Source organism: Bactrocera oleae, chromosome 5 (genome assembly GCF_042242935.1).
Source record: "Bactrocera oleae isolate idBacOlea1 chromosome 5, idBacOlea1, whole genome shotgun sequence".
Taxonomy (NCBI): domain Eukaryota; kingdom Metazoa; phylum Arthropoda; class Insecta; order Diptera; family Tephritidae; genus Bactrocera; species Bactrocera oleae.
This window is the reverse complement of record NC_091539.1, coordinates 12,018,988-12,039,697: the sequence shown is the minus strand read 5'-3', so window position 1 is coordinate 12,039,697 and position 20,710 is coordinate 12,018,988. Positions and strand designations below refer to the sequence as shown.

General features: G+C 33.3%; 4 protein-coding genes and 1 long non-coding RNA gene across 7 annotated transcripts; 1 reads left to right on the top strand and 4 right to left on the bottom strand.

Moving 5' to 3' along the window:
* Positions 1-318: 318 nt before the first annotated feature.
* Positions 319-2,696, bottom strand: LOC106615413 (uncharacterized). Its single transcript, XM_036371140.2, has 2 exons — positions 1,235-2,696; positions 319-803 (listed from the first exon to the last, which is right to left on the bottom strand). Exons 1-2 carry the CDS (start codon positions 1,271-1,273, stop codon positions 513-515), a joined length of 330 nt encoding a protein of 109 aa, XP_036227033.1. The 5' UTR covers positions 1,274-2,696; the 3' UTR covers positions 319-512.
* Positions 2,697-3,656: 960 nt separating this feature from the next.
* LOC118682427 (uncharacterized) lies at positions 3,657-5,323 on the bottom strand. Its single transcript, XR_004978238.2, has 3 exons — positions 4,582-5,323; positions 4,198-4,464; positions 3,657-4,073 (listed from the first exon to the last, which is right to left on the bottom strand). It is a non-coding gene; the product is annotated as an uncharacterized lncRNA (long non-coding RNA).
* Positions 5,324-5,536: 213 nt separating this feature from the next.
* On the top strand, positions 5,537-14,332 carry LOC106615451 (uncharacterized). The gene is made up of 5 exons (XM_014231675.3): positions 5,537-6,218; positions 6,312-6,445; positions 13,038-13,129; positions 13,225-13,444; positions 13,505-14,332. Exons 1-5 carry the CDS (start codon positions 5,860-5,862, stop codon positions 13,885-13,887), a joined length of 1,188 nt encoding a protein of 395 aa, XP_014087150.1. The 5' UTR covers positions 5,537-5,859; the 3' UTR covers positions 13,888-14,332.
* On the bottom strand, positions 14,169-19,620 carry LOC106615445 (uncharacterized). Of its 3 annotated transcripts, none has more exons than XM_014231668.3 (7): positions 19,262-19,620; positions 19,045-19,146; positions 18,588-18,985; positions 17,942-18,507; positions 17,072-17,872; positions 16,360-16,720; positions 14,169-16,305 (listed from the first exon to the last, which is right to left on the bottom strand). In XM_014231668.3, exons 1-7 carry the CDS (start codon positions 19,355-19,357, stop codon positions 16,233-16,235), a joined length of 2,397 nt encoding a protein of 798 aa, XP_014087143.3. In that variant the 5' UTR covers positions 19,358-19,620; the 3' UTR covers positions 14,169-16,232. The 3 variants fall into 3 exon arrangements, with proteins under 3 accessions (XP_014087143.3, XP_014087141.3, XP_014087142.3); XM_014231666.3 differs by having other exon boundaries at positions 16,367-16,720; XM_014231667.3 differs by having other exon boundaries at positions 16,370-16,720.
* A 135-nt stretch (positions 19,621-19,755) lies between these two features.
* Positions 19,756-20,389, bottom strand: LOC106615446 (uncharacterized). Its single transcript, XM_014231669.3, has 2 exons — positions 20,233-20,389; positions 19,756-20,171 (listed from the first exon to the last, which is right to left on the bottom strand). Exon 2 carries the CDS (start codon positions 20,159-20,161, stop codon positions 19,826-19,828), a length of 336 nt encoding a protein of 111 aa, XP_014087144.1. The 5' UTR covers positions 20,162-20,171; positions 20,233-20,389; the 3' UTR covers positions 19,756-19,825.
* Positions 20,390-20,710: the final 321 nt, after the last annotated feature.

The following is a 20,710-nucleotide window of genomic DNA, read 5'->3' as shown; positions in this document are numbered from 1 at the left end:
TACTCAACAAATATATGATATTACATAAAATTGTAATACCAAATGCTAAGAAATAATTTTCTTGCAAATATTTCAAAATTAATTTTCATTCTTTTTGGTTAAAAGATAAATAATTGTTTAATTTGCTTGGCAACAGTGTAAATAAAGTTGACAGATCAGCTTGTTTGACGTTTCTCAACATTTGAATGTGATTTAAAACAAATAGAAGTAACTAGAAATTATTTTGCATATTTAAACAGAAAGTTGTGCAAATGTTGGTCACAAATGCGTTGCTTATATTTAATTTTACCGTGTAGAATTGCAACATATTAATCTCACTCTATAAGTATTTAAACAATTTAAATCAGACTACTTATGAAATATTTAATTCTCATTCAAAAATATAAATAAGACTAATTAAGAAATATGTATATTTAATTCTTACGCCTCATCGCCATAAATTTTCGTCTTACATATTATACTTATTTTTTTCCAGCACCTACAAGTATGCCACAGCCCTCAGCGTATGTTTTTCAATTTTGCGTAACGCGCAATTCGATGCGTTTCTTAAGCGATTCGAATGTCTGCTGCATGTTGCGCATTTGAAAGCGTATCGATGTGGTGACGTCACGTTGCAACTGATGCACCTCACGTATATTTTGTACCAGATGATGATATTCCGCCTTGACCTCCTCCATGGACTCGAGCAGTTCCATGACACAAACGCCATCAACATCATCCAGGCTGCTAGTGTGATCCAATGTCGTTTCGACTTCGTGCAATTTGTGTGCCACCGTATAGAGTTGGGTGCCTGCGTGCGCGACCTTTGTGTATTTTATTGTAAGTACGTGCGACATGGAAGAGAGTAAGCAGAAGAGCATGAGTAAAGCAATATAATGTTGTGTACATACATGTATATATGTATGTATGTAGCTATGCAGTAATTTAAGCAGCAACAATGACGACATTAAATATTTGAGGACAATATCTGCAGAGGGCATGATAGTGTGCGGTTACAGGAAGTAATGAAGATAATGCGGTTCTTTGTATGAGTGCGGTAAAAATAAATAAAACAAACAAAACTATGCATTAAAAAAGGCGAAGAGGTCACGAAGTAGGTCAGCGGATATAAATTTGAAATGAACCAGAATATCATAGTGTCAATAACTGTAAATGTATGCACTTATAATTAAGCCATAGTAGCAATAACTGTATTTATATGTACTTAAAATCCTGCACATATATGAATATTTACCGACTTTTCCAGCTCGCTCATATCCTGATATCCCTCCATTTCTAGTGCTAATCGTGTGTATATATTTGCAGGCTGCGACGCGTTGTTTATTCTTGTTTATAACTTTGCTGTTATTGCTTTATCGTGCAGTCTTACTAAATGTATATGCAATTTGTTTTATTCAAACAGATTACGATACACTTTTCAATTAGCTGCTGCTTTGAAATTGCTTGCGCTACAACAATGCTTTTGTATTGAAATAGTATGATTTTCTTACAGAAACTAGACGATTAATAGCAGTATAATGCTTCATTAAATCATTTTCTTATATGCCCACACTTAAAATTGTATATATTTTTAATTCTAACAATATATTAACACACTTTTTCTACTTTCTAACACTCTTTCTTAAATATCAATGAATAAATATAAATATAATATATTGTTAAGAGTATATTTTTAATATATTTTCCTTATCCTTTGCACAGCTCAGCTACGTCGCAGTCTTTAAATGTTAATACACGTTCCGCCCAAATGTCTATGCTATTTATACCAAACAAATACTTGTTATCCTGCAGCGACAATACACAGCTCTCCCAAAGTTTAACATCACTGTTTCAGCAGCATCTCAAACCCCTAACCTATGCCAATAAACTCACACAACTTTCATTCCATCATTCCAACAGCTGCCATGCACAACATAAACATACATATGTACTATATACATATAACAAGCATCTTCACACTAAGTTTACGAGCTGACTCTATATTAGCTAGCGTTAAAAAAACAGCTACTTCCACCATGCGCCACCCACCCCTTATAACAGCGCTCTTATGGGAATGTAAATACAAAATGCGGTTCGTTCTCTCTGTTATTCTGTACTTAACGCGAAGGTTCAACGTGGCGTATGCGCAACATTTTTCTGCTATGGCGTTATGAGTACACGTATCTGTACATACACAAACAGTATGTGTGGTTTGTTTTCGTCATACCTCTTTCACAACTGCCTTACTCACACAACGTTTAAGTGTGTGTGCGTATGGATTGTATGGTTAGTCAAACAAGGAAATACCATTTGTATAACAGAATACGCTGCCATGTTTGTCTGCCATTTTAATAGACGCCGTACTAGAGATATGCCTACAAAGGCAACATTGATATGTGCTTTAATACGTGCATATGTGTGGTATGTTAAGCCTCAAATCAAGATATAGCTTTATACATAGCGTTTGTAAATATACATATACATATACTTGTATGCTTAGATAAGCTATGTCACACAAAACGGTATTTTTAAATGTACAACCAATGTTGGGTTGCGGTAATTTCCGGCTATTTAATAATTTGCGAGTCTATGATTAAAGTGAAAGCGTTCTAAATATACTTACTAATAACGGTACATATGAAACAATCGTATTTTTAGCGATTTAAAATTAGAAAATTTTAAAATGGGAAAATTTACAGCGCTTCAATATTATAAAGGTTATGTTTAAAATTAGAGAATTTTAAAATTAGAAAAATTTACAACGCTTTAATATTATATACATATATATATGAACATAGTTATTGAAAATGAGTATTTAGTCTCAACAGGTCAAATTAATTATGAATTACAAAAAAATTATATTTTAATTCCCAAAATAATATTATCTAAAAATAAAAGCTACTTACTTAGTTCAAAGTCTTGTAAGAAAATTAATTATTTCGTATATTTTAACAGGAGCATAAAGGAGAAATCCGCATTCACATATATACATCAAATAGAATATTTCAATACCAGAAAAAGCGAAACTTAACCCAGAGAATGTTAACATTCTCTGCTAAAACTCCTTATATTTGAATATCCTATTATATGTATATGTAATTTTAAAATCTTTAGACCCTAAAAAGTCTTCGAAAATATCGCAATGGTAGTAATATGTTGGCAATATCAATACTGAACTCAAACTTTACATAAAAGAGTTTTCAAAAACGCTTTATCTAGCAAAATTTTGAAAAGTCAGTGATAAAAATATCCAAAAATATTTAAAATAACCGGATATTCGTAAATCAAATAAGAATTGATTGTGTAATGAAGAGTTATGCATGTTATCTGGATTTCAGCTGGGTCAACGATAGCAGAGAACGTATATAACTGTTAAAATTTCTTCTACCGAGCTAGCTGCGGTGAAATCCGAGCATCGCATCTTCTTATATTTTGACAATTCACACGCTGGTCCGCAATAGAACCAGTGTTCGCATTTTTTAGATATTATATTTGTGTACTATATTTAAATTCAATAAATAAATACGATGAACATTCTCTATAAATATATGCACGTTCTCTGACGATAGTTCCTGAAATAAATATTAACGGGTTATGCCTTGATAGAAAAGGTTTTATCAGAATAAGCAGATAATTTCTATCTAGATAATCGAAAATGAGAATAGTCCCAACTGAGGTTTCAAACAAATATCTATTATTAAAATAAATTACAGCTATTTTTATTAAATAGAGAATATATGTACACAGAAATATAAAATGTGCTTAAAAAACTCTTCCCTCCATTTGTGACGTCATGTGACAACTAATGGCTATACAAATTACATCAACTCTACTACGCTACATCACTACATCCCACAGCTACAACTACTGTTAAAAGTTTTGGTGGTACAATTCACTAGGCTCTTGATTGCGTAGCAAAATAAGAACACACAGGCGGCATTTTCAGACGATGAGCGCAGAAATGTATGCTGTTACCTCGTCATTAGGCGGCGGAAATGATGGGATGGTGTTAAAATGGTAGATGCCCATGTTTATGGGCTCATAGGTCAGTGTTATTGCGCAGGAAGCAGATAAAAAGAGAATTCCGTGACAAACTGAGAGCACAACAAGCAGGATTAGATGGAGTGAAAGAGTATAGAAATGTTATTGAAAGCAAAATGTTATGTAAAAGTAGAATTTTTGTAATAAAAATACATATCTACATAAATACATACATACTCGGTAATTAATGCTTGCTACTTTATGCTATACTTTATGAGTTTTAACATTTATTAAGCTCTTCACACTTCCGCAAACTAGCTGATTTGAAGTTATAAGTGTCATTCACCTAAAAATAATTATCATATAAGGATAAAGTAGTATGTATGTCAACGATAGGATGACGGAGTGCTAAAAAACACTTGCTTTTGTTTACACCGAGTGTTTGCCATTTCTTTTATGAGATTTACTATTTGCTCATTCAAAAAGTTTCACTTCCTGTCATTGCTACTTTAAAGACAAGAAAGTAAAAGTGAATTAAAAGTAAGTTAACGAACGTCTATTTCAAACAATGATTTTTTTGCAAAAAAAAAAAAACAAAATAGACAAGAGTCGCGCTCATACCATTATATTCCAGCGTTTCAATTATGCTTCTTCAAGCTCTATATGTTTTGATTAGTGGTGATGAGAAGTTGTCCTCCTCAGAAGCATTTTATAAAGTAACAGCTCTAATTTACAGTCACAAATCGATTTTTATTTACACAAACAAATCTTAAAATTTGTGTTTCACGTAACTTTATTTCACTTTATGCTTTCTGTTAGCAAAGTTTTCGAAATACATTAAATATATACATATGTATGTATATATAATATGATTGACAGGTTTTTTAAATAATTTTTAAACTTCAGCACAACACTCGAACGCAATAAAGACATTCAAGTGATTCGCATTTGTGGGTTACAATTTATAAATGTACTTAATTGCTTATAAAATTTGTTATTCTTGTAGAATATACTATAGTGGTTGCTACTAATCAAATATAATGCGACTTTAGATATTTTTTCTTAAATTCAATAATTTTATTCGCTTAAAGATTTCAAGAATTGCGTCAGATTTATATTCCAATTTAAAAAAATGGAAGTTCCATTTGAATCCAGCTGCACTTCCTTTTATCAAGGTCGCAATCACTAAAGTTTTTATAATGAAACTTTTTATTGAACCATGCTTTTTTATTATTAATTCAGTATCTTATTTAAAAATAATGATACTTGATTATTTTTATACAATACATTAGTTCACATTCTAAAAAAAATACACCAAATCAATGATAGATTTAAATAAACAGTAAATACATTCGTCGCATGTGGCAACACAACGGAACAGATGTTTGTTAATTGTCAACAATTTGAAAATTCTTATCAGGGCTTTGGTTGTGATGTGCAGTTGTCGTTGATTTTGTTTTGATTCTGTGATACATCAGCTTTGCATAAATTCTATGCGTAATTGTGGTGCTTAGTAGTTTAATTAGTTTTAATGATTATAACAATTAGATTACAAATAAATTGTGATACTTAAAAGTTGTTGTTACAGCCACAGTCGCATAGCATATACATATAAAACTTGCTGCAGCTCTGTAACATTTTCATCAATTAAGATAATTAATATGTGATAATAATCCAGACGGTATAAGTAAACGAATAAAACGATAACGTTAATTATAAAGAAACGCCAGCAAACTAATAGAGAAATTAAAAAAAAACTATCCGCAACTGAAATTGCTATTGGCACTTCTACAAATCTACCTTAGTACACACCTGTCTACCCGTAGTCTACAATTAAGTGGTGCTACGCTCAACTGCAGTTTCCATCAAAATCACTGCCATCTAATAACTGCCGTATGCATGCACAACACGCGACAATCAGTAGCCTATATACGAAGCCGGACTTCGCCGAATACACATTCAATGTTGCTGCCTAGTTCCATGTGCCTGTTATCAGCCCCTTTAACAACAGCTTTGTCGTCATTGCGTTTATTAGCGCCGACGCCGTTGTTATTGTGTAATCGAAATTTTAGCATGCAAAATAAAAATATTTGCACAATTGACAGTTCATATCGCGAGCACAGTAAGAATTGTTGTTTTAAGTACGTTGTCTCGTCTCTTTCACATTTGCAACAACCCATTCAGCTGCTAAGCGGTTGTCAACGAGTGAAAAAACTAACGCAAACGCGTTTTATTTCATCTACAAGTAAATTGTTTAAGTAAGTTAAGACCTATTCTATTATTGATGGAATATAGATAAATATGCTGAAAATATAATTGTTTTTCATGTTTCTTAAATAAAATGTTAACAGACAAAATTCCGGTGGAAAACACATGGAAGTGCCAGAGGGTGTATTCTGCGGTAGCGTTGATCGCTTCAACGGTGTACTAGTGGACTCGGAAAAAGAATACGATGAAGCCACCGATTTTGAAAAAAAGCTACAGAGTAAGTATACGAAATATACTATATGGGGCTAGATGAGTCGCTGTAACTTAGGGGAGGGCACAATAGACCATAGGTCGCGGTGCATACCTCAATCATTATCTATTCTATTCTATTCTAAGTATACGAAAAGTCGAACTTGAACATATTATTTTTAGGCATTAACATTAGGTGTATAAAGTACTCAGCATTTGACTCAACTATTTATGTAAAATATATATTATTATGTCGTAAATTAAATTAAATCAATTTGACAAATTAACTTTTCACCTTTAATTGTTTTTGATTTATGTAAAACAGCACAAACTAGCGAATTTGTCATGATAAATTAACAAACAATGTATTGGCAAAACATTTTAGAAAAAAAACAGTGATTATATTTGCCCTCTGAAAGGTTAAATAGATAGATATGTACACTTCTACATAACTAAATATATAAATGCGTTTGCTAGAACTATTATAGACTGTATCAATCCGCTTCCATTAACTTGTTTAGTATAATATAAGTGTGTATTTAATTGCCAAGATAAGCAATTGTAAATAATTTTCATAAGCGTATACACATACATATGTATAAGTGCAAAGTTGCATAGATACAACAATTCTTGTTAGGTTTACAAAGAACAATATCTATACATACATATAATAATACTAAACTACTTTCGAATTTTAGTAAATAGCTTTGTAATTAGAAATTGCATATATTTGAATATTTATTATACCCTGAACATGGTGTATTAAGTTTGTCACGAATTTTGTAAAACCCCGAAGAAAACAAAGGAGGCCCTATAAAATAGTTTTTGTATAGAAAACTTTTTATTTCACAAGATACCTTCACGAAATTCGGCTTGGGTTATTACCAAAGCTTTCCCGTTCCCACGACAGTCGGGTCAACGTAACCAAAACGGATCCGGATATTTATCCGGCCAAGGACTGTCAACTCGGCAGATTTCTGCCGCTACACCAACAATAACCAAAGGTAGTGCTATAGTCTCCGAATAAAAATAAAATAAAAAACATCGGAACACTATAGCATATAGCTGTCATACAAACTGGCCGACCAAAGTAAAGACGAAGATTATTCTATGCCTATTTATGCTGTAAGAAATGCACCTGCAAAGAATATTATAGCCTCGGTGCAGCCGAAGTTAACGTTTTTTCTTATTTATTTATTTATTTATTATATGAAAAATAATAATACAATTATTATTTTACAAAGTAAAAGGAGCACTAGCTTCAGAGGCTTTCAGCTCGCGGCTTTAATTATAAAGGTCTTAAATAATAAAAATGATAAATTCCGTGTAAAAAATATTTACAAACAATATGTTTTTATGCAATAAAAATTATATGTTATAAATAAATTTAGAAAAGGAAGGATTAGCTTAAATGTATTTTTTTAAATTTGTACGAGATAGGAATTCAGAGATTTTGGTAATATTTACAATAGATGTTACTTTTAGTAAATCAAGAGCTTTATTGTTTTGAAAGATACTGGTTCTTACAGAGTTGAAGTAGGGGCATTCATCAAGTAGATGGATTATGGATAAGGTCGGCGAGTTGCAATATGTGCAGGGTGGAATTCTGTTTCCATTTAATATATGAGAGTGCGTTAATGACGTATGGTCAAGACGAAGGCGAACAAAGGCCTTGATGTCATGGCATCGGCCTGAGGGTGGGTAGACAGATTTATTCCCGTTCTGATTGCAGATGGCGTAGTGATGTTGCACATTTTTCCAAGCATTAACTTTTATGGTTTTTTCCTGTGAAGCGATTAAACGGAATATATCCTTTTTTTCAATGTAGTCGAAGATAATCAATGGCTGTTTTGCAGCCAGTTTGGCGTTATGATCGGCCCATACATTTCCAGTAATGCCAGCGTGACCTGGCCCTAATTTTTATGTTTGTGTTACTAATTTGCGAAATTAGGTAAGACTTGTTGTTTCCATTTAGAAGAGCTGAGATTGTAGACTTGCTATCTGTGCATATTAACGTTTTTGTATTATAGTCACGAGCTAGAGGTAATGCATTATATATGGCTGCTGCCTCTGCCGTGTATACTGAGCAGTAGTTGGGTAATTGTCCAGCTTTTAACGTATTTCCAATGTTATCAACAATAGCAAAAGACGTGTAGAAGTCGGCCTTGGAAGCGTCCGTAAATATGAGCTTCCAGTCGGCGTATTGTTGTATAATGAGTTCTTTAAAAAAACTTTGATATACCCTGGAATTAGTGTTCTTCTTTTGATATTTTTGAAGTTGTAGCTCGAACGAGGTTTTTTTAAGTAGCCATGGGGCAGCTGAGATAAAGTTTACAACCGGTACAGATGAAATACCTAGATCTTTAGCTAGTTTGATGCATCTAGAGATAGTGGAGCCAATATTGGAGTTTGTTTCATCAGTCCATTTGGCTTTTACTATACCATATAAGAGGTTACTATTGCACAATAGCAGTTTTGGAATACGTTTTTGTGTAGTGTTCGTTATTCTTTCGTCGATAGATGGGAGTCCAGCTTCCGTTAAAATAAACTTTATTGGTGATGTCGGAAATGCACGAATACTTCTCCTAACAGCTGCATGATATGGTGCAAAGATTTGCTTTATATTGCTTTTTGCACAGTTGCCGTAGATAGGGAGACCATAATCTATCTTAGATAAAATTAAAGCTCTTGTGATATTAATAAGAGATGTGATATGTATTGAACAATATTTTGATGATAAATACTTAATTATATTAAGCCTAGAAACTAGTTGTTTACGAAGATGTGTACAATGTTCCTTAAAAGTAAGTCTCTTATCGAATATTAAACCTAGAAATTTAAGTCTAGTAGTATTTACAATATTTACGTTATTATACTGTAGATTGAAGTTATTACATTTGTGTTTTCTGCAAATATGGAATAATTTACATTTGTTTATAGAGATATTCGCACCTGAACCATTAGCCCAATTTGAAATTTCGGTTAGGATATTTAAGAAAGTTTGTTTTACAATATTTAGGTTGTTTTGTTTGGAGAAAAGCAGCACATCATCCGCATAAATAATATGTGAGATGAGCTTATGTTTAGAAATGATCACACTAATTTCGTTAAATGCGATTACAAACAGTATAACAGATAGTGGTGATCCTTGCGGGATCCCGTTGTACATATTGTACGTATTTGAAAAGGTGTTATTGATTTTGGCCGTGGTTTTACGATTAATTAGGAAAGATTTAACAAAATTAAATATTTTTGCACCAATTTGCCACTTCTCAAGCTGTTGTAAGATAACGTGCAAACCAACTCTGTCGAAGGCTTTTTCGAAATCCAAACTGAGAGTAGATACGTGATTTCTTTTCGATAAAGCAGTTTTGGCGAAGTCTTCGAAATAAAGTAAAGCATCTATAGTGCCTTGCCCTTCCTTAAACGCCACTTGGTTTGGGGAGAGAAGGTTGTTTTTTAATGCGAACCCAGAGATTCGTTTTGATAGATTTTTTTCTAGTACTTTGCCCATGCAGCAGAGGAGTGATATAGGTCTGTAACCGAATACGTCTGTTGAGACATTATTGGATTTGGGAATGGCAACTACCACTGCATTTTTCCAGCTTTGGGGGTAGACACCTTGACATAGGATATTGTTGTATAATTTAATAATTCTATTTTTGAGACTTGAAGGGCAATTTTTAAGCATGGGGTATGAAATTCTGTCTGCACTGGGAGTCTTGCCTGACATTGATGATATTGTGAAATCGAATTCGGCGATGGTTATGTCTGATTCGGTAATATGTACAGGTGGGTTGTCTTTACTATACATTCTTCTGAGAAGTTCGTTTTTATTTAATACAAAGGAGGAGTGGAAATTTGAGTCGCTCGAGTAGTCGGACCATACAGATGCGAAATGATTAGCTATCTCTTTTGAATCGAAAATTGGGCCATTCGGGCTCATGATACATTTAAGGTTAACTTGCGAATACGAGCCTGATAACATTTTTATGTCGGCCCATAGTTTCTTGGGGCTTGTTAAGGGAGTGATAGCTTCGGTAAGTTTTTGTAGGCAAGTCCGCTTAGCTTCTTTAATATTTTTTCGAAATACTGCATTGGCTTTTTTATATTTTATCAAATTGTGGATAGAGCGAGTTTTTTTGTATACTGTCCATAGTAATTGTTTTTCTTCTCTTAGTTTTGAAAGCTCGGTAGACCAATAAGGCACATGACTTTTGAAAGTTTTTTTACCCGTTTGAGGGATAGAGAAGTGGGCAGAGGTTTTAATTATTTTGGTAATCGTAGCTGTTTCTTTATTTATATTATTGACAGGGGGATGTGCAGCAGAATATCTTTCACAAAGTTGTTGAAATTTAGACCAATCCGCCTTGTGCAACAGAAATTTCGGCTTTGCCGAACCTTTGCTAGATAAGGGGGTTGATAGGTGAGTTATAATAGGAAAATGATCACTGTTATATAGTTCAGTTAAGGATTGGCTATTTAGTTTGGGTGCGATAGCAGAAGAACAAAGGACCAGGTCTACATTCGTGAACGAATTGTGTGTAGAAAAATGTGTGGGAGAGCCGTCGTTTAAAATAGTTAAGTTCTCCGCTAATATAAGGTCTTCTAGGATTTTACCTCTTTGGTTAGTACATTCAGAGCCCCAAAGAGGACTCCAGGCGTTGAAATCGCCAAGTATAATTAGGGGTGTTTGAATGGGTCTGATTATATCGCGGAGTTCTTTGATATTGAAGTTTTGATGTGGTGGGATATAAACTGTTAGGATGGTTAATTTAAATCCAATAAAAATTTCCACTGCTATTGTAGAGATATTACAATATGTAGGAAGAAATTTGTGTGGGATATCTTTTTTTATCAGAGTAGCAACTCCTTGCTTACTAGTAAGGTTTTTTGTTAGGTTGGAGAAATAGGCAGAGTATTGTTTAGGTACTGCAGCTGTGGTGTTAAATGAAAGGTGTGTCTCTTGCAATGATATAACAGTTGGGGATTGCTCTTTTATGAGTAACTCTAGGTCAGTGTAATTGTTGTAGAAACCGTTCATATTCCATTGCAGAAATTTGAACATTTCTTAGCGATATGAGAAAAGAGAAAAAATTGAGAAGGAATTTTGAGAATTATTGATCTTCATTATCTGATGTGATAATTATGTGAGGAGAGATATTGCACGAGTAAGTAGGTGGAGAGAGATCGAATTTGTCTGAAGAGAGAGAGTGAGATTGGTTGATAAAAGAATCGGTAATGGACTTTTTTGGGATGAGTGGAATGTTTACTTTGGTTGAGTTTGTTTTTGTTTGGGGAAACGTTAAGTTAGGATTGCTTTTAGTTGTTTGTTTTGCAGTTTCAATTGGTGAATTTTGGTGGGTATTAATTACATAGCAGTTATTGCTCTCTTTTGAAGTTTTCTTTTGTTGTGGAAGAAGATCAGTTGTTGGAGATTGGTCTGTGGGGAATGGCCGGGGGGGAGATGGTGAGCGATGATTAATCACGTTTGTACTTTTTTTGTTTGTATTTTCTTTTGTAACAGAAGCGAAAGAAGAGTTTGTGGTTGTGGGGGGTAATTGTTCTTTGTATAAACTTAGTGCTTCTCGCATTGAACATTTTCTTTCTGTTTTTATTTTTAAAATATTTTTCGATTGAAGGTATTTGGGACAAGAGCGTGAAGAGGAAGGGTGATCGCCTGAGCAATTTGCACAGAAGGTGCGGCTGCATGATGAAGGGGGATGGGGTGGGAAATTGCATGTGTCGCATGTTGGGTTGTTGTTGCAGCGTTTAGCTGTGTGGCCTAGAAGTTGGCAACTTTGCACCTCATGGGGTTTGGGAAATAGGCTCTAATCCGTATTGTGCGCCATGAGACTTCGATTTGTTCGGGAAGTTTGTAGAGGTCAAATGAAAGGAGAACCACTCCGCTAGGTTTTTGTTTGCCTTCCAGATTTTTAGTGAATTTATAGACGGAAGTAACTCCCTGATCTTTTAAATTATCGATAATTTCTTCTTCTGAAACATCGTTTAAGAATGGCGCATATATTGTACCTTTAGAACAATTCAAATTGTCATGTAGTTTCACAGAAATATCACAAATTCCATGTAATTTCTTTGTTGTTAAAAATTTTTCAGCAATTTTCCGGTTTTTAACAAGTAAAAGTAGATTACCATCACGCAATTCAGTGATAGACACAATTTCCTTACTAATTGATTCTAAGCTTTTATGCACAGCGAAGCAAGAGTATTTGGAAAGTGATTTGTTCGAATCTGTTGCGGAGATAAGAACGAACTTAGGGCAATCTTTTTTAATTTTGGGTAGTTCTATTTTCCCCGAGGTTAGGAGGCCCTGGGGCCATAATAAACAAAAATCACCAATATACACTGGTTTTTTGTACGCTAGCAACGCGAGTTACCGTACGAACGAAACAAACCAAAAGCACGTGCACTTATATGCAAGGTGAATTACGAAAACAAGGTGAAAAATCAAGAAAACACGTCCGCTCAATAAGAGAGATAGTCGAAGACTGCGTTTTTTCTTGTTTTTATTGTTATTCTTCCGTGATAGATATACACATAGATTTTTTAGTTTACTCGCTACAAAAATGCAATTTAATTAAATACATACTTTCTTAAAGAATCTTTAGACCACTGGATTTCCATTAAACGCCGCGCCATTTGGTTCACATTACAGAAGGAACATGCAGCATGGGTGCCACATTTATCTAAGGTTTGAATATACTTATACATATATAAGTATGTATGTAAAATATTTTCCCCTTCTCCTATTACTTGTCACAAATTACTTTATTTTCTAATTTGTAGGCCGGCTTTGTATTCCATCATGTGGACACTACCTGCTCCTCTCTTGTGATGTATCGCTGGCTGCCAACCCACGAATCTGCCAATATACCAACTTTTTGCCATACAATGCTTGGTGTTGGTGGACTTGTTGTTAATGACAACAATGAAGTGTTAGTTGTTAGTGACCGCTATGCATTAATAGCAAATAGTTGGAAATTACCCGGTGGTTATGTCGAGCCAGGTACGTTTATGTACACTTTATTTATTTATCTAACGCGTTTCTATTGTTGAACAATTATAGGCGAGGAAATAGTAAATGCAGCTATACGCGAGGTAAGGGAGGAAACCGGCATTGACTGTGAGTTTCGTACCGTTATTAGTATACGACATTCACATGGCGGCAACTTCGGCTGTTCGGATATGTACATAGTTGTTGCATTGAAGCCACTCAATCACGAAGTGCATAAATGCGAGCGTGAAATCGCTAAGGCACAATGGATGCCGGTTAAGGAGTATTTACAACATCCTGACGTACACGAGACAAATCGTCACTTTATGCGCACCTATTTAGATTACAATAAACGTAATATACGATTTACTTATGAGCGCGCCCAGCATCGTGTGCTGAAGCGTGAGTACACGTTATTTTATATGAAACCGATTGAGGAAAAAAACGAAAGTTGAGTTATGTAATGACAGTTTTTATGCGCAACAGCACTTTCCATCCATCAAAGGAACATTATAATTTTTGAGGTTATGTAAAGTATGATTTTTAAGTAATGAAAAACACAGATAGATCAGATTAAATATAATATGTATTCCACAAAGGCCTTTCAAATTAACTAAAATAGAGGTTATCAAACAATAACAAAAATTAATTTGCGATGTGTAAGGGAAAATTGGTACAAATAACTTTATTGGAAGTTAACTAAAAAACGCCTACATTTTTATAAGTAACAATGAAATACCTTTCGAAAACATGCACCAATATGTGTTGTTTTTATTTATTTCCACATTTTTTAAGTTTAAATGTTAAATTTCTTCCATTGTTGTCGAAATACTATTTTAGTTTTTATGATTTGTTAAATTGTTTTACTAAGTTTATAATAAAAAAATAAAATAAAACAAATTCGTATTTATTTTGTTTTTAAGTAGCACATTGTATGTAATAAGTGGTGGAATGAATCGAATGCTTGTTTGTTGCGCACTGTGTATGTGAGCATTGTGACGGCTGTCGTCAGTGTAGTTTCGACTTGATATTCCTGGCAGATGTTTAGCTTTAATTGAGTGCTAAGGCTGATTTCGTGTGAAAAACGACTTTTGGGTTTCGGATTGCTGTTCTTTGTCGGAACAGCCGATATCGGACCACTATAGCATATAGCTGGCATACAAATTGGACGATCAAAAACATGATTTGATTTGAAAAACTTTTTTAATTTTTGCTTGTATGTAGGTCCAGGGTAACACTACACTCTTCGAACAAATTTTTTTCAGATTGGACCACTGCAGCACATACATATGTACGGTCATACAAACTGGCCGATCAAGATAATGTTCTTGTATGAAAAACTTTTTTATTTGTCAATTTTTTTTTGTTTTGGTTTTAAATTGTTTTCCCCAATATGCCTACCTGTCTAAAATGCGTCGTTCAAGTAAAAATAAATGATATTTAACTGAATTCAAGACTATTCATATATCATAGTAATATAATATTTTAGAATGCATTAAATATTCTTTATGATGTGCAGTTTTATTGAAATATAAGAAATTCAATGAACTCATACGAAAACAAAATGTAATATCTGGGTTTCTTTCACTTTTTATAAAACTTAAATATATACTTTAAATCAGACTTAGTATTAAAGTAATTCTTACATTTCAGTAAAGCTGCAACATATGTATTGTATGAATGGCAAAAGGTCTCAAGTAATACAATTTTGGGAATTTATAACAATTGTACAACTGAACGAATATACACCAACTACCGTAATTAATTTCATATTTAATTTTTATATAAATAATATAACATGATTAATATTCAATGTTACTGTTAAATTATATGAATCAATAGCAATTACATTACTTGAGTATATATTTCTATTTTTTAATTTAACAATTACTTAAAAACTAACAACTAACAGATAAATCTTTTTTTTTTTGTTAAGGGGTTTAGTTCATTTAAATCGGAAAAATCTTTTTTTTCTTATTAGACAAAATTAGATTTGATTTCGAAGTCGTTAAAAACAAATTTCATGTAATTGAAAAGCGCGTTGACCACGTGTCAGTAGCTTGTCAAAACTTTGAAGCGCGTTGTCTGGAAACCATGTATCGCACCTATCAATCTGAGATATGAAAAAATGTTCTATGTGAACCAGAGATCCGAATAATTTTCATAGGTGAAAATATGTACAAATTTTAAGTTGAAAATGTGTTACAAAGTTCAAACCATGATTCAACTATATACGGGCTGTGTTCTTCCGAAGTATGCTTTCTCTTACAAAAGAATTTAACCCATAATATCAGAAAAACTTTTGTTGCTTTTTTCTCGAATTTCTTGTTTAGATTTTGACGTGTTTGTGTGATTTACAACAATTGGTATACAGTTATCACTCAAAAACACATTTTCATTGACTGGAATGTTTGGAAAATATATTTTTGTATCATAAAAATAAACAAAACAGCCAATTTTGATATTAAGATTTAAAATGCTTTTGACACAACCTTCTATAACTCAATCATGGATTCATATAGAGTAAAAAAGTATAGAAATTAACTAGATATTTATATGCATTGATACCCTTTGAATGATTTGTCTACTTGTTATTCAAAAAACACGGCTTTTTTTGGTCTCTAAATGATCCGACCCCCATAATATAAGCAATATAATAAGCGTTTATAATTCTAAATTAACGAAGTATTTAACTTAAATTGCATTGCATCTGTGTAACATAATGTCTGTCTAAACGCGCTGCGCGTTAGCACTTGTGCTAGCGTAGTGATTGTCATTGCATTCTATAAGCAGCTGATAACTACGCGCAAAATGCCTTTGCGCAGCAGCTGCTTGTCGTGGCTGTTGTTGTTGTTGAGCGCTTTCTTTCAAAGCTACAAAGAAATCGTATTATTATTGCACATGCATGTTTATTAAATTGCACATACTGTTTACCACTTTTCAACTTTCCATTGACGCGCATATAATTGGGCGTGATGTAGGCTGCGCAGGTTTCTTTTATGTTTGAACAGTTTCCATATTTGGTTGCTGGTGAGCGTCCCAGCAATGATTTGTGTATGTTATACATATCAGCATCATCCAACAAACGGCGCGAAGGCAAACGTCTTCGCTGAGCGCGTCTGATAGCGGAAGATGTTAGCGCATTACTGGAATAGGGGCGTACATTATTCGGCGTTAATGCTCTAGCTTTGCAATTAGTATGGGTTTCTGCGTCAGCAGTTGCATTTTCTGTTACGCTGTCGTGACTGCGCTTACGACTGAAAGTTCGCTTTACTGTACTGGCAGTGTCTGACAAAGTATACAAAAAAAAATATTTAAAAATTAAAATAAAAAAAATAAAACAATTGAAAAATTAAAACAATAAAAAAAATTAAAACAATAAAAAAATTAAAACAATAAAAAAAATAAAACAATTAAAAATTAAAATAAAAAAATTAAAACAATAAAAAAAATAAAACAATAAAATATTTAAAACATATATACAAAAAAAATGAAGAAACAAAACAAAATATAAAATAAAACAAAATAAAAATTTATAATAAATAAAAAAACATAAAAATAAAAAATAAAATGAGATAATAATTAATTATATAATATAAATATTATTTATAATAATTGAAAATTTAATGTTGCTCTTACCGGTCTCGTGGCAGTTTTTTTTAACATCAGCTGCATTTTGGCGTTCAATGCTACTACCATAGTACATAGAAGACTTGTAAGAATCCTGTGAGCTGGTGAAGCTGCTATTATTAGCTGTTGATTTAAAGTCCTGTGTTTCTCCGTCTATTTCTTTAATTGTATCAATTACATTTACAGAATTAAGTCGTTGCCGCGTGCGTTTCGCGATGCAGCTTGTGTCCAATGGATCCGGTTTTACTTCTTTCTCGTCCACATTTTCAACATTGTTGTTTTCAGTTTGTTTATGTTTAGTTTGCGAATTGAACTTTACTTCATGTAACAGTTGATAGAAGTAAGTCATCAAACCACTACCATATTTCTCACCATAACTGCTTTGTTGTTCACCATTTTCATTTCGCTGAACACGTTTATTGTCCGAGTCTGCATAACATTCATACTCAAAAAAAGTACGCCCTGGGCTCCGCTGGTATGAGTTTTGTGAGCTTAAAGTAATGTGTTCATAGTCATCATCATCTTCACTAATACTTTTGACTTCAGTTTTAGCTTCGATTTTTTTCATTGATCGGCGACGCGTACGATTCGCTATACAGCTTATATCTAAAGGTCTTTTGTAACTCGTTGCTTCTGTGCTACCCACACGGTTTTTCATATTAACGGTAGCTGCGTCATTACAATCGTCATACTCAAAAACTTGAAAGCATTCGGATGATTTGTATGATGTTGTGGATTTACTATCGTCTTCCGATTTCTGGTCTTTCAACGCGGGTAGAGATGCTGCACCAGATGTCGTCGCGTCGCCAACTGTATTAATATCAAACACAAAAAAGTTATATATATTTTTTTTTCACCAATAGAAATAATTTATATTACCTTTGTGTTCAATTTCGTATTCTTGCATATTAATGGAATTTTTTTGCTCTTCAACAGCATTCACTAGCCGTTCAGCATCGCTGCACAAATTAACACATTGCATTTCGCAATCCATCGTCTTATCAGCAGAGTAATTTACAACCTCAACAAGTTCCATTGATGGCGTTGAATTTTTATTTTCAATATTTCGGTGTTGAATTATTACAGAATCATCTTCTACCTCGCTAGCACTGCCACACACATCTATATCTAAGTTTTCATCTTCGCTTTTATCTGCGTCTTCACCGTCCGTTTGTTCTATACCATGTTGTTGGTCGTCCATAGTTTCCCGCACACTATCAGCACGCAGTATGCTTTTGCAATTGTCACATTCAAATGTGTGGCTTTGTTGCGACGTACAATGAAGATGCATTGCTACAGAACCGCATGTTACACAATAGAGGAATGGATTTGAGGTCTGCGATTGAGTGCGTCCCTTTGTGTTATGACAAGTTTCCGCCACACATACACTGGGTCGCTCAAGCAGTTCGGCATACGCATTGGGAACCATCTCCCACTCGGCATCCCTAAAAACAAAAAAATAGAAATAATATATATTTATATTTCCAAGTTAGCAAGTACTAGAAAAATTTTAACGGTCACCTACTTCTCTTGCACGAAAATACCACTCAGTGACATATTTCGTTTAAAATTATTATTATCATTGCAAAGCGGACATTTAAAAAAATATCCTGAATTTTTAGCAAATTGTTGTAGACAGAATTTGTGAAACCAACCATTCCGACAACATGGTGCACGTATCATATTGACGGCACTGAAGCGTGTGCTTTTATTGAAGATTTTTTCAAAGCATATACAGCACTCATCGTCTTTTTTTGGACGAAAGTTTACTTTGCGTACATGACGATGGCAGAAAGAACGAAAACTATGAATAAATTGATTCATGGCACCATTTTCTATACCACAAATCATGTGAAAATTCACGCGACAGCGATTCTCACAACATCCAATGTTGGCCATCACTTCTCCGCAATAACAGCATCGCTGCAATTAAAAATAATATATTATAAATAAACGACTAAAAATATTTTAGTGGCACTTACAACAGTTGATACTCGTTTTCGCTCTGCCGCAATATCATTTGGTAGAAATCCCAAAATTCCTTCGTTATCTTTACCATTTTGTGCAATGGCAGAAGATAAATACTACGGCAATGAAACAAAGAAATTGATTTAAATAAAATTGTTGTACAAAGTTAAAATATTGGAATCAATAACAAATAGTTAGATTTTGCATGCACATAACCGTGCTTATACTAACCAAACAATTGGTATGCACGCCCTTTCCCTTTTTTGTGAGAAACTCGCCATATTTAATACTGTCTCGACGACTTGAACCGCACAATTCGCAGTTCATGCTTACATTTAACTTTAAATTTTAAATATAAATAATAATAAACGTTGTAAAGTTTTGTTCCACTAATAATATTGCCCGCCGTTTTTATGTATTACAAATGCCAAGCTACCGAAGTTAGCTGCTGTTTTCACAATGCCATCTTGCGGTTTCAACAAAAACAAAATGCTTATGTAAATTCACTGTATTTTTCGCATATTAGCAATTCAACAATATATTTGAAATAAAATTTATAATATCTAATTGTTTTATTCACAATTCCCAAAATTTTTATAAATTTAAATAAAATCTGAAAATTTCTTGTCAAATATAATAAACAGCAACTCTGTTATGAAACAATAAGCCACAGCTGTTCACTTCTTCTTCTGCTTCTGATTGTCAAAATAAAATATATATGTAGGTAGGTTTTCATAGATTTTTAACTTCTATTTTATTTTATAATAACTTTGATGTTTGCATTACAAAATTTAACTATTCATCTTTTCCTTTTGTATTATCAAATTCCGACTCGCCGACAACATTAAATCCTGAGAAACGTATAATTTTTCCTTTATTCACATTCAATTGTGTTGCATATTGCTGAGCTGGTGTTAATTTAGCTTCCTCTTCACTCTTATAACCATAATACTTCGCCCAATCATTTCGACCGGTATAGACCATGTAGCAAACAAACCCAAAAGCATTCCATGCGAGTAGTGCATAAGCGACACTTAGGCGTCTTTTCCACAGAAGTGCATTGTCCTGCGGTATGGGGTTTGTATGCCTACGTACCCAACGTCGCAGCCATTTCAACTCAAAGAGTGCCATTGTTTAAAAGCTGAATATTTTAGTTTTATATAAAAAATACACTTTCTTTGAATAATGTTTCTGTCACTCACTTCTGTTACATTAAATTGGAGATCGACAAGTGAATTTAAGGGACTCGGTTAAATCAGCTGATATTATCAAACATGTTGACAAATAACCCACTAAACATAAAATGATTATTCTAAATTGTGTTACGTATAAATATTTGTGCTTTTAAATCGATGGCACTTTTAAACACTTTGAAATGCTAAAATAATTATTTATTTTGTATATAGATATATGAAGTTTGAAGTTTCTCTGCTTTTATTATCATTTACAATTGGAAACTATTATGTTTAATATCGGTATTAAGGATACGATATTACAACGAGTAATTAAAGATTTTCTAATAGTTTATAGTGTTTGTATAGTAGAAGTATTTTAATAAGTATATTAATGATATCGTATTTAAGTCACAGACGGAAAACCGTGTCAAAACCTGCATTTAACCAACACTACCAGATCCCTGCTCATTTTTCAACCCCATTAATAAGCATCTGATACGGCAAC